The sequence below is a fragment of the Mytilus galloprovincialis genome, chromosome 10 (assembly GCF_965363235.1).
Source record: "Mytilus galloprovincialis chromosome 10, xbMytGall1.hap1.1, whole genome shotgun sequence".
NCBI lineage: Eukaryota > Metazoa > Mollusca > Bivalvia > Mytilida > Mytilidae > Mytilus > Mytilus galloprovincialis.
The window spans coordinates 64,270,181-64,287,433 of record NC_134847.1 but is presented as its reverse complement, the minus strand read 5'-3'; the positions used below and the strand labels follow the sequence as shown (position 1 = coordinate 64,287,433).

General features: G+C 31.6%; 1 protein-coding gene across 7 annotated transcripts in view; it reads right to left on the bottom strand.

Moving 5' to 3' along the window:
- Positions 1 to 3,088: 3,088 nt before the first annotated feature.
- The window catches only part of LOC143048109 (dystrophin-like), a 207,346-nt gene continuing 193,181 nt past the window's right edge, over positions 3,089 to 17,253 (bottom strand). For all 7 annotated transcript variants that reach the window (XM_076221562.1, XM_076221566.1, XM_076221561.1 and 4 more), the window contains 7 exons: positions 11,054 to 11,125; positions 10,395 to 10,439; positions 9,214 to 9,280; positions 8,624 to 8,959; positions 6,911 to 7,049; positions 6,420 to 6,485; positions 3,089 to 5,598 (listed from right to left, as the gene is read on the bottom strand). In XM_076221562.1, the coding sequence (XP_076077677.1) occupies positions 5,483 to 5,598; positions 6,420 to 6,485; positions 6,911 to 7,049; positions 8,624 to 8,959; positions 9,214 to 9,280; positions 10,395 to 10,439; positions 11,054 to 11,125 (841 nt within the window). In that variant the 3' untranslated portion in view covers positions 3,089 to 5,482. The remainder of the gene's footprint in view (positions 5,599 to 6,419; positions 6,486 to 6,910; positions 7,050 to 8,623; positions 8,960 to 9,213; positions 9,281 to 10,394; positions 10,440 to 11,053; positions 11,126 to 17,253) is intronic.

Below are 17,253 nucleotides of genomic sequence, written 5' to 3'. Positions count from 1 at the left end.
AATTTTACTATTTTGATATTGTTAAAGACACTATATAATATCTCCATTTTGATTTTTATCATACTATATCCTCTGGTTAAAAAATAATCGGCAATATAAATAATCAGTAACCACCTTCAAACAGATGAAAAATCTAGAGCCTCGAAAAATTTAAATGCCATGATGTCCGGATCTGAGAATACCGAACTCCAAGGAAAATTCAAATCATAAATTCCCTTATCAAATGAAAAAAATAAAATAATTAAACACACTAAGTGAAAGGAAAACAACTGTCAAATACCTGACTTGGTACACACATTTATAAGATATCTGTGTTGTATCCAACACTTGAGCTCACATTTTGAAAAGTGTGTTTGAAAAAGGCTGAACTAGATATCATTGAGATGGGAGCCATCTCTGTGGGCCCCGCTGTCAATAACGTGGGGTAAATAAGTTGTATGGATAATCTGATATGAAGCATTATTTGAAGTTATTACATAGTCTCATGTGTGATTTTGATCTAAGATTTTAAGTTAAAACTGATAAATATTCTCATCTTACTTTCATAGTATAATAGTGATATGACTGCATGATGTGAACTCATTGATTACTACTCTAAGGTGACTTCTGGATATATGGATTGATGTTTGAACAATATGTTTAAAGGTGCTGCCCAATTGATATTTGTCACATATTTTTAGAATTATGCCTTCAATATATTATGACCCACCAAGTATAAAGTATGAAATATTAATGGTTCTCGAGAGGTAGAGCGGACACAATTTGTTAAGAACAACGAACAGATGGACAGACCGACAGACTGATCTTAGACCTAGGATGCATACATTATGACACATTCTCTTGTGTTGGTTAATATATATGTTAAGTTGAAAATGTTTGTCAGGTATAAAGTATGAAATAATAACAGCTGTCCTCTCAAAATATAATGTGGATCAAATTTGTTAGCGATGGACAGACCAACAGACAGACAGACCTTTGACCTAGGAAGTGGTACATATATCATGACACACCCTCTGGTGTTGGTTAAAATAGATGTCAAGTATAATATTTGAAATCATAACGGTTTTCAAGATATAGAGCGGACACAATCTTCACCACAGGACACAGGGTTGTCAACTGAAACCAAAGTTTTTTTGACGTTGACCTTTGACCTAGGAAGTTGTACATACATCATGACACGCCCTCTGGTGGTGGTTAAAATGTATGACAAGTATATACTTTGAAATCATAACGATTATCTAGATATGGAGCGGACACGATCTTCACCACAGGACACAGGATTGTCAACTCGAAACCAAAGTTTTTGACCTTGACCTTTGACCTAGGAAGTTGTACATACATCATGACACACCCTCTGGTGGTTGTTAAAATGGATGTCAAGTATAAACTTTGAAATCATAATGGTTATCTAGATATGGAGCGGACACGATCTTCACCACAGGACACGGGGTTGTCAACTGAAACCAAAGTTTTTGACCTTGACCTTTGACCTAGGAAGTTGTACATACAACATGACACACCCTCTGGTGTTGGTTAATAATCATGTTAAGTATTAAGTATGAAATCATAACGGTTCTCTAGATATGGAGCGGACACGAAAGTGTTACGGACGGACGGACGGACAGACTGATCACTATAGGGCGACCCGCCGTCGGCGGGGCCCTAATTATGAAACGACTCTATCATCTCGTCATTGTGTTATTGTGCTATGGTATTTTTTTTTGTATTCTTGTTTTTCGTTTTTTAGGATATGATTTGTCAAATGCCTTTTTTTTTCTTTTTCTTTTTTTAGTGATTAAGATTAATAGTAGGCGTGATGTGGTTTTATGAGAATACCAAACAAGTGAGAGGTTTAGCTAGATATAAAATCTAGATATAAAACCAGGTTTATTTCCATACTCTGTAATTTACTTTTTTTCTGTTACAAATGTGTAAAAATTTAAAAAAAAAACGGTTGGATAATTGAAGATCACAAGAAAAAAAAGGTTAAGACAAGTAAAGGTAAAAAAATGTTCCGACAAGTTAAAGACAAAATTACTGGAGGGCAGGGTATAGAAAAAGTAAATGACAGATTGAAAGATTTAGATATAATCTGAATTTGATCCACACAACAAAAAAACAACTACCAACTTAGATACAAATATCATATTTAAGAAAGGGACCAACTATATCTTCAAACAAATCACTGTTATGTACAAGTTTTTTTCCCCCCAATTTTCAGTGTATTTTCCTCTGAGGGTCTCTACTGGCTTAACATAAAATAACCCCACTGCCTTGTGGAGCTCATGACTTATTAAATACCAAAGGCCACGGAACAAAACAATACAGGAAATAATGCTGATGCTGTCTTAAGTTAAATATGATTCCTGTTGATATTTACATCCCCTAGATTAGCAAATAAATTGTCACCTTATCGTACTAGTGATAAAGATTCTGAGCAAGATGCCTAGACAAAGTTTGACATAATGAAGTGAAATTTACCAAAAAAAAATAATGTAAAAACACCCATATTTTGAAATACAAACAAAAAACAAATGTTTATTAAACCAATGAAGAGATAATGAAAAATGACCAAATAATTATGTGTCTTTATAAATAAGAAAGGCAGGTATCTTTTCATAAGGCTTTTCTACCTCAGGAATAAAATACCTTAGCTGCATTTGACAAAGATTTTTGGAATTTTTGGTAGTTCCTCAATGGTATTCAACTTTGTACTTTATTTGGCCTTTTTAACTTTTTTTTATTCAAGTGTTACTGATGAGTCTTTTCTAGATGAAAAGCGCGTCTGGCGCAAATACAAAATTTCTATCCTGGTATCTATAATGAGTTTAGTTATTCACCAGTCGCCTGCCTGGCTTTTTTTTTGTCCATTTAGTTGTTTGGTTGGCTGAAACATATATATTCAGTTTGTCTAGATTTGATTTATAATTTGTAGGTAGTCTGGACCCTTTTCTTTCACAAAATACTAGAAGTGACCTTTAGATATTATTTTGTTTCTCTACAGTATTGTCAGACTTCCTTAACCAACACCTTGGTTGTCCCTAATGAAAAACGCAAAATAATCACATTAAAAAACAACAACTCAAAATAATTTCTTAAATATATTTATTTGCTTCTTTGCATTGTATAAATCTATATTTTTATGTATTGTAAAGCTTGACTAATTTTGAAGTATGAATAACATACAACTCTGTTGTAAATAATTATACATGTGCTCACAATATGTCAGAGTATCAGTACATGTATTAAACAAACAGATTTCTGTAGGTCACTGAAATATATGTGGTTATTGTAAGACCTTGTTTTCCAAAGGTTTCTAAATTCTTATCATTTTTAACACATCAATTGATCAGAGAAATGCCTTTTCTTTAAAATTAATTTAAAATTCTCTCCCATGCAATCAAATATCCATATCAGCAGAATTATAATTCTTTTTCAAAATCCTAAGCTAGAACTCTGGTCTATTTATAAAAAGATAATGAATATTGATAGCAGTTGCTTGAGATTAATTTGAAGAAAAAAAAGTAAAAAGTTGTAACTGTGTACAACCTTGATAAAACAAAACTTAAACATTGAAAAAAGAGATATAATTAACAAAATAATCAAAGTATAATAAGGATAAATAATTAAAATGAAAAAAGCACAACCATTTCATGAATTTACAAATTGTTTTCTTATTCAAGAACATATATAATTATGGACAAATGTTATAATTTCAACTGATGAATGAACAAATAATATAATGACATGAACAACAAATCTGGACTCATAGCACCATTAACAAAATATACAAGTTATAATGAACAAATGTAGTCAACTTAAAATGGAAATAATAAATAGCTGAACACAGTACTTTTAATTATGTGTTGTTTGGATTTTTTGCAACTGAAACCATATATAGTAACATATTTTCTCACAACTGAATTTCATGTAGATATCTAATAAGATGTCTCATTTTGACATAAGTATTGTTTCTATTCAGATGAAAATAACTCAGTTTAATGCCAGTTCAACACTAGCATACGTTTCTTTACCCAATATTTTTAAACAGGTCTTGCTAAGATTAGCATAATATTGACCACTTGCAAGAAAATTGTTTCTCACATATAACATTTCAGTTTTGAAAAGACAAGTTAATGAATAAATAAAATGCCAATAAGTTTACCCTCACTGCTGATGTCAAGAGATTAAAATGAAGGTATTTGGGAATGATATAAAGTTGATACATATATAATAACTTAAGGTTTTATTAAGCATTCCATTTCTCCTAGAACTCATCTTATATCATTAGAGCAGTATTGAGTTATTTGATGAGGGACACTTTGATATTTTTTTTTACAATTCTTGACAGATTGTATAATTATCAATAAAAAAAATTAACAATACAAATTAAAATTTTCCTTCCGCACATTAAAACATAACAATTCAGCCACTGACAGATAAGAACTAGTGTTTATTCAGAACACAGTAGTATCAGTCGTCAGGTTAAAATAGTTATGCTTGTAACATGTAAGCTTTTGCAGACACAGTCTTGACATAAAGAATTGAACAGACAATAACAATGTAATTGTTTGTGAAGACATTTCATTACCATAAGCAACTGTATGTAGACATTTTAATGACAGTTTCTCATGACATGTTGATGAAATAATAGATTGTAACTGATAATTTGACATTACAGAATTAAGCAGTGTCAATCTTGGGTAATTGTTTGGAACCAAAGTCAAAATATGAACTATACTGATAATGTCCAAAGGACTAAAATTTATGATGTGTCAACAAATTATCAACTTCAGTCATAACTGGCTTAAAAAATGTGGATGAAATAAAACAATGTTGGATCCAATTTGTGTACGTGATTTGTTTTATATATTTTCTGCATACATCTAATTGATGTTTTTATTCTATTGATTATATTCATGATCAATTTTTCAATTCTTCTATTCTAATAACTGAAGCTAAAACCTAAACTGATTACTAAATGCACTTCAAAACTAGGAAAACTAATTTAAGAGTCTTTAACTGAAATTGAGGTAGTGAGTAAATTTTATGACATGTTGGCAATAAAACTTCATGTCATATGGGATAATTTAAAATTCATATTAGATAAAATAGGGGCTGTCTGTAAAAGATGTTAACCTTATAGATATCTTTTTTTTATACTTTCAAAACAAACTCTTGTCTTATGGCAACGTAAAATAAACAATAACATAAATTATAAGTTCTAACAAACAAATTTTTCTTCTGCTAATAAAAACGCTTGCATTATTATCTTATTTCAAGTTCATAAAATTTCTGCTTTTGAAAGATATTTGTTTATAGCGACACAGTTCAGGAACAGTAACCCTAGATTGACAAAAGTCATCTTAATAGCATTAGTGGGATCATAGAACTGTCCAAGACCTAGATCAGGAAATGGCATGGTCATCAAGATCTGTCCTTTGGTTCGGAAGATTGTCTCTTTGAGTGGTCAGATGTACTTTTAATGTTTGACATCATCTTCAGCACTGTCGTCTGTCATCACTGTCACCAATGTCTCCAATTCTTTACCTATCTCACCTGCTGACTGGAATAAGCTACCAACATTGTTGCTTTTACCTGCAAAAGTTAAGTTAAACAAATTCATTATAAAATTGTAAATAAGCATTTCATGATGAAAAAAAAACTTAAAATCTATACATCATTGCTTAAAGGAAAGAACTAAAAAAACTACTATGTACCATTTCATAAAATATTCAATTAAAATTCTGACTATTGATCTCTAGATTAAAGGTTAAATTGTTGTTGTGTGCTTACACTGCTTAGGTACTCTTTTTGCACAGACCTCCTATTGTCAAAAAATAGTATAGCATTTTACATGTTTTATGTAATGGCTTAGAGGGGTAACAATAACTATAACTTCAAGTAATGACATGATCTGATTACTTTTGAATATTTCTGGCAAATAAAAAATAAGTATAATTCCTTTGTTAACCCACATCTTTTGTTTTACTGTTTCTCACTTATTTAATAAATTTTTTTCTATTCTTGACAATCTTTGCTTAATAATATATTAAACATATTTAATTTTTATTTGAGCTCAATCTTATTCCTATAAGTGGCTGTATAATGAGTCATAAAGTCACGTTATATTTTGTTAAAATTGCAATACTATTAAAACAACTTCAGGTAACAAAATTTCAAAGATAATAGACATAACTGATATGTTTGTGATAATACTCACATTAAAAACCATATAATTATTTTACATGTATTCAAGACAACAATGGATGGAATTATTTTAGAAACAGTCCAACTTTGCTAGTTTTAAAGAGAATATGAACATGTACAGTACACCAAAGCAGTTTAATATGCATCTTAATTTGAAATATAACGCATCCCTCCTGAGGGTAAAACCATAAGAATTTATCTTACCATACCTTTAGGTGTGTTATAACTGCTGTTTGATACAATTTCACTGAGATCAGATGCATCTTCTCTGTAATCTGAAATATTAATAGTTCTTTATATGAATTTGCCTTTAAATACATTTAGCCATGAGCATCTTTTAAAATCTGACTTTAAATATTGTCTGTTTCAAAGAAATTAATAATAAATAATTCTTCTGAAATTCAAGAAAGGACTTGAAAATTGTTAATTTCAGGCCTTGCGGTCATAAAACTTTGGAGTCAGTTTTTTGTACTCGTACTCGAAAATCAACTAATCAAAATGTTGGATTTCATGTTTCGAGCATGATTTTTGTGCTCCGAGCACTGAGCAAATTTTTATGACTTCAACCCCAGGTACATTTAACAAAGATGAAACAAGGGAGACAACACACATACAGAACTTTCAAACAAGGGAGACAATACAAATAAAGAAGGCTTTCAAACAAGGGAGATAACACACATGTAATATTTGAAAGTCTTACCTGAACTATGACCATTCATCTGTGGTGTGGATTCTAACTGTGGAGAGAATCTAAAGTTGGTCTGCCCCTGGGTGGAGCTCTGTGATGAGGGTGTGGTTGGCATTGATGACCCCACAGACATACTTTGTTCAACAGCAGGCTGTAACAGATAATATGAATGTCAAGTCACTTTGAAATGTTTGCCTTATGATTCAGGTGCTAGTTTATGAAAATGTAAAACAATAAAGTTCCCATACACATGTGAATGCAAAACAATTTGCAAAAAAAAAATAACATGTCATTAAGGTTGAAAATAAAAACAATGTCTTTATAATTGAGGTTAAGCCATTTCAATTAATATTTTATACTGTGTCTTTTTATAATGTAATGTTACAATACTGTCTCAGGTTGAAGTGAAGGTTGGCCCCTGTTAAAACGTTTAAACCCTATGCACTTTTATGCACCTGTCCGAGGTCAGGAGCCTGTGGTTCAGTGGTTGTCATTTTATGGGTGTTCACCAGTGTAGTTTATTTTTATATAGATCAAACCATTCGGTTTTCTGTTTGAATTGTTTTACATTAGTCAATTTGGGGTCCTTTATAGCTTGCTGTTTGGTGTGAGCCAAGGCTCTGTATTGAAGGCTGTGCTTTGACCAACAATTGTTTACTTTTTAAATTGTTATTTGGAGGAAGAATTGTCTCATTGGCATTCATACCACATTTTGTTATGTATATACACTTTACCTTATGTTTTGGTTATTTTAACAAAAAAAGAAACTAGAGGCTCTCAAGAGCCTGTATTGCTCACCTGACTGTACTTTGGTTTTTGAAATCATATAAAAAAAGATAAAATTTGGTTTAATATTGCATGCCATTCTGTGGTTTTCTAAAAGAAGACATTTGTAAGTATTTCTCCTGGAGCCCTTTGTTAAACTAAATCCCCCGCTGGCAGCCATCTTGGATAGTGGATCGAGTACAAAGTTTCAACCACTTGGTCAGCATATCATAAGGAACATTCATGCTATGTTTGGTTTCATTTCATTTAGTAGTTCTCTAGAAGAAGACTTGTGTATGCATTTCCCTTTTGATCTTATGCTAAACTTAGTCCCCCGCTGGCAGCCTTCTTGGATGATGGATCGGTTACAAAGTAACAACATTTGGTCAGCATATCATAAGGAACATTCATGCTATGTTTGGTTTCATTCCATTCAATGGTTCTCTAGGAGAAGACTTTTGAATGCATTTCCCTTAGGGTCCTATGTTAAACTAAGTCCCTTGCTGGTGGCCATCTTGGATGTTCGATCGGCCACAAAGTAACAACACTTGGTCAGCACCTCATAAGGAACATTCATACCATGTTTGGTTTCATTCCATTCAGTGGTTCTCTTAAAGAAGACATTTGGATGTATTTCCCATAGGGTCCTATGTTAAACTAAGTCCCTTGCTGGCGGCAATCTTGGATGATTGATCGGCTACAAAGTAACAACACTTGGTCAGCACCTCATAAGGAACATTCATGCTATGTTTGGTTTCATTCCATTCAGTGGTTCTCTTAAAGAAGTCATTTGTATGCATTTCCCATAGGGTCCTATGTTAAACTAAGATCCCTGCTGGCGGCCATCTTGGATGAAGGATCGGCTACAAAGTAACAACACTTGGTCAGCACCTCGTAAGGAACATTCACGCCATGTGAGCTAAAAAGGAAAAAAAAAGAGAAGAAAAATGACCCCTTTACCTGTTCTAAAAGTTGTCGTAACCGTAACAACTGTGCCTCTAGCTGTTTATTATGGTCCTCCAGAATTTTCATTCTTGATTCTAAACGACTTTTATGCTGCCGTAACAATTTAGCCTCTGCAATCATTTCTGCATCCCTGTTGATTGATGATTCAGTATCATCATTATCACTACTGTACCCAGAATGTCCATTCACTTGGTTTTCCTTGTCCTGTTTTAATCTATCGTATTCTTTTTGCAGTGACCGATTTTCATCTTCCAGATCTTTAATCATGGCTTCAAGTTCAGATTTCTGATCAGAATCAACAACCATCATAATCTGCATGGGACTTTTTAACTGTAAGAAAAAAGTCATAAAAATAAATAATATATGTATAGATCTAAAGAGGAAAACTATATAGAAATAGATTAGGATTATGTTTCTAAATTCAGGGGGAAAATCTGTATCTTCTGCAATAAGCTGTTTTCCTTTTTACAGGGGAATTTTTCTGCAATCAATAGAATCTAGGAACTAAGCTTACTTCAAAATAATAATTACAAGACTATTTATCAAGTGGTAATATTTCTTGATTAAGGGGAGGTAATACTTACAGCATGACTTGATAAATCACCATTTAAACTTTGACAATACTGTGCTATAAGTTGATGTTCATCTTCTCTGAAATAGAAAATTCATAAATATAAATTAAATAAAAGGGCCATCACAACCTAAATGAAAATTGAATTTTGCAAGATAAAATAGTGATTGATTTTGGTGGTATTCTGAGCCTTCAAGCAATTCAATATTAACTACATCAAAAAGAAATAAATCAAATGCAATAGTTCTAGCCCCTCATTTTTGTTTTCAGAGATGTGACAAGTAAAAATAGTTTTTGGAATAATTAATCATTTCCTAGACTTCAGTATATAAGTCTACAATAGACAATCTCTTTTATATAACAATGGTTTTCCTATTTGTCTTAAAAAGAAATGAAAATTTAATTGTATCAAAAGAAAAATATTATTTGCACATTGAGAATATTCACTTCTATTTGGAATGTGTCTGATTTGAAAATATTTACTATTATTTCGTCTGATTTAATGCATTAGAATTGTATCTGGTTTAAATTTGAAAGCAGCATGCAATATCCATTGAATTCTAATAGGTTATTTCAACAATTAAATTAACAATTTACCCAAACTGAATATTGATTGTACAAGAACTGACACTCTACACAATCATGTCTAGAATGGTAATGTTATAACTAAACAAGTACTAATGTTAACAATTAAGATGCTTATCTCACAAGAAAAATATCACCTTTGATTACAATGTTTTTAGTACTAATCAATATTTTTTCTCAAATTAACATTTGAACCAAATTCTAGATTTAAAGAAACAAGGATAGTCTTCTGAGATTGAGGGAAAATTTAACATACCAGTGATATAACCAATCATATAACATTAGCAGAAATAGACATTAAAGGAAGACATAGCATTTTGTCTTGACAGTAAAGAGACAATCTTCAAAGACAAGATCAACAATTACTACTAAGTGTATATGTTTATTGTTTATCTTTTACTACTTTAACAGTGTTCATAGGTTGCTGTCTCAACAATGTGTATAATCAATAGGAAAGATCTTTGGTATCCCAGAACATTATTATTTTTGTTTTTACTAGAACTTTTAGCTTTCATTTATATTGAAATAGCTAAATTGTGGTTGAAACTGCCTCAATATTTATAAATATTTTCAAAACATTGTGTGAGTAAATATAGAGATAAAACTTACGACTCAGGTGTAGTTGATGCTTGCCTTTGTTCTACTTCAGCTAATCTGAAAAATATAGAGTACAGAATGAAAAATATACTACCTATATATGTTACATAATGGATGTATAACAACCTCCTAATGATGTATTGTTTAGTTATACAGAACTATTGGTAACATATGGTCATTATTATCAATAATTAATGGTTTTTAGCTCTATAGTGATCTGGTTACACAGATAAAAAATAACTTTTCTGGTTTTATTGTGATTTATAGTTGATATCTAATGGAATTATATTCCCATTTCTGTATTTACAATTCAATCCTTTTTTTCATTGCACTTTCTACAAGGAAATTCTTCAATCAATCAGACTTCAGTTATTTTACATTTAAAAATAAAATTGTTTTGGTTTTAAATTCATAGGCACTTAAAAGATTATAAATTAAAGGTGATCAAACCTACAAGAATTATAAACTAACAAAGCAGGAGTTATCTTTAGAATTGCAAACATTTGAAAAAGAGGGAATAAATTCATTCTGATAGAAAAAACCTACAAACATACCTCCATTTGTTAATTTCTGTGTCATTTTGGTCTCTTGTGGAGAGTTGTCTCATTGGCAATTATACCACATCTTCTTTTTTTATATTATAGGTACAATTCTTCTTATGCTATACTTACCGACTTGCATAAAGTTCTAAGCGGGAATGCATATCTTGTGATGAAATACTATGTTGGGGTGATGGTGATGGGCTGAAAGAAAATAGAAAACTTAATAAAAATATCTTGTACAGAACAGTACATATTAATATCACCCATAAGTCTGATATAAGATGAGGAGTTTCATTACTCCCCTACTAATTCTAAAGTTCAAAGATTAGAAAATGAAGTATCTACCTAGCTTAGATTTAATTGTACAGTAGCATGTTTGCCAGACAATAATATCCTGTTATATTTGATAAGAGTAACCCGACAATGTAATGAATAGAGACAAAACAAAATGTAAATCATTGTGGTTAAATCAATAAATTCTATTAACTCTAAGCTGCATAACAAGCATTGTTTTCTGAAGCGCAGCTGACTGTCATAATAGGTAACAAAGAGACTATTTTAGCCAGAAAACAACTAGGGATTGACGTATATCTACTTCAAATTACACAGAGTTTAGTATGGAGTCTGGAATCTTTTTGAATGGAATATTCACGTCCTAAGCATTCCCTTGATTGTTGTTGGTGTTTTAACGCCACTTAAGGGCTATTTCCTGAGTGCCTGGAGACAACCACAGACTTAAGATAGTCAATTAGGATTGGAGTTGAGTACACCTGCACGAACAAGGTTCCAACTCACAACCTCAGTGTTGAGTAGCTAGTGATAACAGTAGTAGAACTATTTAGACCACTTGGCCACTGAGGCCCCCACCTAAACATTACTACATGTAGCGTACCAGAAATATATCTAAACTAGAGGCTCTTAAGAGCCTGTGCTGCTCACCTTGGTCTATGTACATATCAAACAAAGGAAACAGATGGATTCATGACAAAATTGTGTTTTGGTGATGGTGATGTGTTTGTAGATCATACTTTACTGATCATTCTTGCTACTAACAATTTTCTCTATCTGTAATGAACTTGGCCCTTTAGTTACAGAGGAAAACGTTTTGTAAAAACTTAAAAAAAGTTACCAAATTAATGAAAATTGTTAAAAATTGACTATAAAGGGCAATAACTCCTTAAGGGGTCAACTGACCATTTTGGTCTTGTTGACTTATTTTTAGATTTTAATTTGCTGAACATTTAGCTGTTGACGGTTTATCTCTATCTATAATAGTATTCAGGATAATAACCAAAAACAGCAAATTTCCTTAAAAATTACCTATTGGGGGGCAGCAACCCTACAACCCGTTGTCCAATTTATCTGAAAATTTCAGGGCAGATAGATATTTACTTGATAAACAAGTTAACCCCTTGCAAGATTTGCTTTAAATGCTTTGATTTCAGAGTTTTAAGCCAAAATCTACATTTTACCCCCATGTTCAATTTTTAGCCATGGCGGCCATCTTGGTTGGTTGGCTGGGTCACCCCACACATTTTTTAAACTATATACCCTAATAATGATTGTGGCTAAGTTTGGTTAAATTTAGTCTATTAGTTTCAGGAGAAGATTTTTGTAAAAGATTACAAAATTTACGAAAAATTGGTAAAAAATGACTATAAAGGGCAATAACTCCTAAAGGGGTCAACTGACCATTTTGGTTATGTTACTTATTTGTAGATCTTACTTTGCTGAACATTATTGCTGTTTACAGTTTATCTCTATCTATAATAATTTTCAAGATAATAACCGAAAACAGAAAAAAATCCTTAAAATTACCAATTATGGGGCAGTAACCCAACAACCCATTGGCCGATTCACTTGAAAATTTCAGGGCAGATAGATCTTCACTTGGTAAACAATTTTACCCCTTGTCAGATTTGTTCTAAATGCTTTGGTTTCAGATTTATAAGCCAAAATATATATTTTACCCCTATGTTCTATTTTTAGCCATGGTGGCCATCTTGGTTGGTTTGGCGGGTCACCAGACACAATCTTTAAACTAGATACCCCAATGATGATTGTGGCCAAGTTTGGTCAAATTTGGCCCAGTAGTTTCAGAGGAGAAGAGTTTTGTAACAGTTAACGACGACGGACAACGAAGGACAACACCGGACGTCAAGTGATGAGAAAAGCTCACTTGGCCCTTTGGGCCAGGTGAGCTAGAAAGAATAAATTTCTCAAGGACTAAGAAGACATTATAAGTTATCTACGGTCTTAGTCCGAATCGGCTGAGTTTTATGGAAATTCGGGTACAAAGTGTACCGTGAAAACAACGTTTTTTTCATAATTTAAAAAAGTTTTATTGAAATTTGGAAATTTTACATATTTTTTATGGGGTGTAGGGTACTACCTTTGGTAGAACCCTACAGGTAGTCAAATAGAAGACGTTTTTATTACGGAGACAGAGTTACAGGATTGAGTCAAATTTGGCGCTCAATGTTGTAAGAGTTACGTCATAGATGGTGTGACGTCAACATGGGTCATTTGCATAGCTAGGTCTATAGTCCCATTCATTGAAAATGTGGCAGTCAAGTGATGCATTTAATGAAATGAGTGTAAATGATCGTCATAATAGGAAAAAATCGTTAATGAATTACATATTTAATTACAAACATCATGGATAATCTACAGAATTCAATTTTTCACAAGGAGCAATCATGGAACTAAGGAAAACTTGCGTGAAGTTCCCGGGGTAAATGGTTAGCAACGTCCGGGGATATGGGTTAGCAACACCCAGGGGCTATGGGTTTTGTAACGACGTGCGTTAACCAATCAAATTCCTAGATATATACTAAGCCTGGGATAAGAACTTATATTCTGCTTGTTAAACAAGTGTATTGATGCTAATGCAAATATAACAAATATCAATGGTCTATTATGATAACAGAAATGGACCTCCAAATATAACAAATATCAATGGTCTATTATGATAACAGAAATGGACCTCCAAATATAACAAATATCAATGGTCTATTATGATAACAGAAATGGACCTCCAAATATAACAAATATCAATGGTCTATTATGATAACAGAAATGGACCTCACCAATGTAGACTTTGTAAAAAGCTCTTTCATAAGAAATATGAGAAAATATTTGTACAAAAGGATACAATTAATGTAATTTGAATATTCAACACAAGCCATGCTAATTCATTTAACTTAAATACATTCAATCTTAAAAAAAGTACTTAATATTAGTTAGCATCAATATAAGATTTCATGACAGCACAAAACTGCAGAAAAAATGTAGGTAAATAGAAGTTTTGGTCATCAAGTCTTAGATAGATGCTGACTTACAAATATTCAATAGATAATAAAATTAAACTTATCTAAAATGAAGTTTAATAAAATGATTAAATGTAAATTACCAAAACGGTGTACAGTAATAGCAACTTAAAATACAATCCATAGCTAATGTTATATAATCCTGAATATATTAGCCAAGTGAGTCAAGACTACGATTTCCTTAGCTTTTTACATAATACCAAAATTGGTAGCTACCGGTAATGGTCCTAAGACCTGCTTTTTTAAATAAATTTCCTGATACTTTAAATGTCAACTAACGGTACTTGAATATAGTTTGAATATCTTCGTAATATTGACTTTGAAAATGCATATCCATTGATTATATGACAAGATAGATCAGTTAGTAAATGTAGAAAAAAAGACTGATATTTCAAATGGAATGAATATGTTTTGAGTTTTAGACGGTGATCTCATATTGTGGCTGGATGATTCACTTTTGTCTGGCAGCAGAGTGTTAAATGTACAATTACCGATTATACAATTCCAGTTAGAACTTATAAATACAGCATGTTTATTGATGATAACCATATTACCCCCTGTATCGGATTAAGTTATAGATCTAGGAAAGAAATCACTGTAGATGTTATAACCCAGTGGACTAAGACAAGCTTATGTGTCAGTGCTTGCTCAAGGACTATCACATAAACTAACATGTTTGTCTACTAATGAACTGTCATTATTGCTGCTTGATGGAAAAATCTTTGGAAATTGTGAAATCAAACTTGTTGTTGATCGTAATTGAGAACAGGAATTGTTTTATAAAACTTGCTTGGATTCCCATTTAGAAATATTTTCAAGAAAGATCTGAATTTGGCCCTAAAATTGCCTGATAGTAAAATTTATCAGATCTATTTTTAATAGTCTTCAAATTTTAATAAAATCAACATACTATTCAATTTTTAAATCTAGTAATTTTTTCCAATAAAGAGATTTCATCAACTTACTCTTCTATAAAACCTGAAAATCTTTTTTGTGTTCTCTTAAACTACTAATTAAGGTGACAAATACCAAATCTTTTGGCTTGAAATAATGAAAGTTGATTGATTCCATAAACAAAAGTACTGTAAAAGCATATTTCAGATTATGCCTCACAACAAGTATGAATTGCTTTAAACAAATTATGACAACAGAAATGAACATATCATATAACAGGGATACAGCAGCAAAGATTCCACCCCTTGTTTTCAGTCATAAAATTACCTGTAATTTTGTGTAACTAATCCCATCTCTTTAATCCAATCCACCTTTAATCAACACTCAATCCAAGAGTAAAACTTGATAGAAGCCAACAGATTAAATGTTGTAAAAGAATGTTGATCAATAATTGACTAGCAACCTTTCTACAACCTGTAGATTAGAATTCTTCTGCAGGAACGCAGAGTTTCCACCTCAGAGTACCTAGCCATTGATTTTCTCTCATTAAACTGATGACTTTATCCATGGCTCTCCATTGCTTTACAATGTAGTAACAACAATAATTCTATTGTACAATCTATTTATGCTTACTGCATAATCAAATAATCAAAAAGTGTCAAAACAAGTGCTTGTTATCCAATAGCTTAAGGACAATTTGAGGTCAGTGATCAATATGCCAACAGAAAAAAGTAAAGTTTTAATAACATTGAGTTTCCTTTAGATAATTATAAGGAAAGGTGAGGAAAGCTAGCTTTAACATAAATTGATCTTTAATATTATAGTTCCTTGAAAAAGTAAATGGCATTTTCCAAGTCAATAATATATTTTAAGTCTTTTTTATGAAATCTACATAAAGAAATGAAACCAACTTATTATAAATTTCTTGAGTTGGAAGCGCTCTTAAGAATTTACCTTCATCAGGATTGCTCGAAGCTGAATATTTAAAAGAGAAGGATATACAAGAACCCAGTCTATCAAATAATGTGCAGTCTAAGGAGACTTTGTCCTTCATGCTAATTCAATTGTTTGAAAAATACTTAATTTCCCAACTTATTGATGTAAAAAATCTATCTGAATAAAACTCATCTTAGACACCAGGCTTATAATTTGTCAGCCATACACACATTTGGTTTACAAAAGACTCATTAATGATGCTCAAATAAATAAAATAAAAAGCCAAATATTCAAAGACTACTTAGTTTCTCTATCCCTTTCACAACAGGAACTATCGCCAAAATTGAACTGTAAAATGAACCTTGGATTCTTAGTAATATATATAATGTCATAATGACCTTACATCACAATATGAGGACATCATAATATCCTTTCTATGAATGATAATAAAAGAGTTCTATTAATTAGCAAATTTCAAACTGAAAATTACTTATAATGGCCCAAAGTTAAAAAAAGGTGTTTTTAGCATACATAATAAATCATCCTGAACATGCATGAAGTATTTGCAATCGGACGTTAAGCAACAAACAATCAATAATTGTTTTCGTCATCATTATGTAATACATGAAGTTTCCTTTTAAATTCTTAGAGAACAAAAGTTTTGTTTTCAATTTCCATATTATGAAAAACCCAATCAATACCACATCAGCAGAGAATATAAATCATTGTTTGATTTCGTGCAAATCTGTTCAATTAGGGAAATGAATTAATACAGCTATCTAATCAATCCTGTCAGAGAATAGTGAAAGTCAATATAACTGATGTAGTCCCTGATTATTTTAGTACAGGTAACTATAATTAGGACAAATCTTCTTCAAATCTCGTAATTACTTGGGTTTTCCAGGTAAAAATTACGATTAATGAGAACCTGCACCATTAATCACCAAAAAAAGCCTGCTATGAATAATAAAAGAACAATGTTTTGATTGCTATCATACTCTTTTAATGAAGTAGTAATCACCTTTAATTGGTAACATATATTGTTTCCCTGACAGGTCAATTTGTAATTTTTTAACATCTTAAGACAATTTTTGACCAATCGGAGGATGATTGATTGATTGATTTTTGGTGTTTTAACTTTTAACGCCACTTATAAGCACCGCTTTTGGG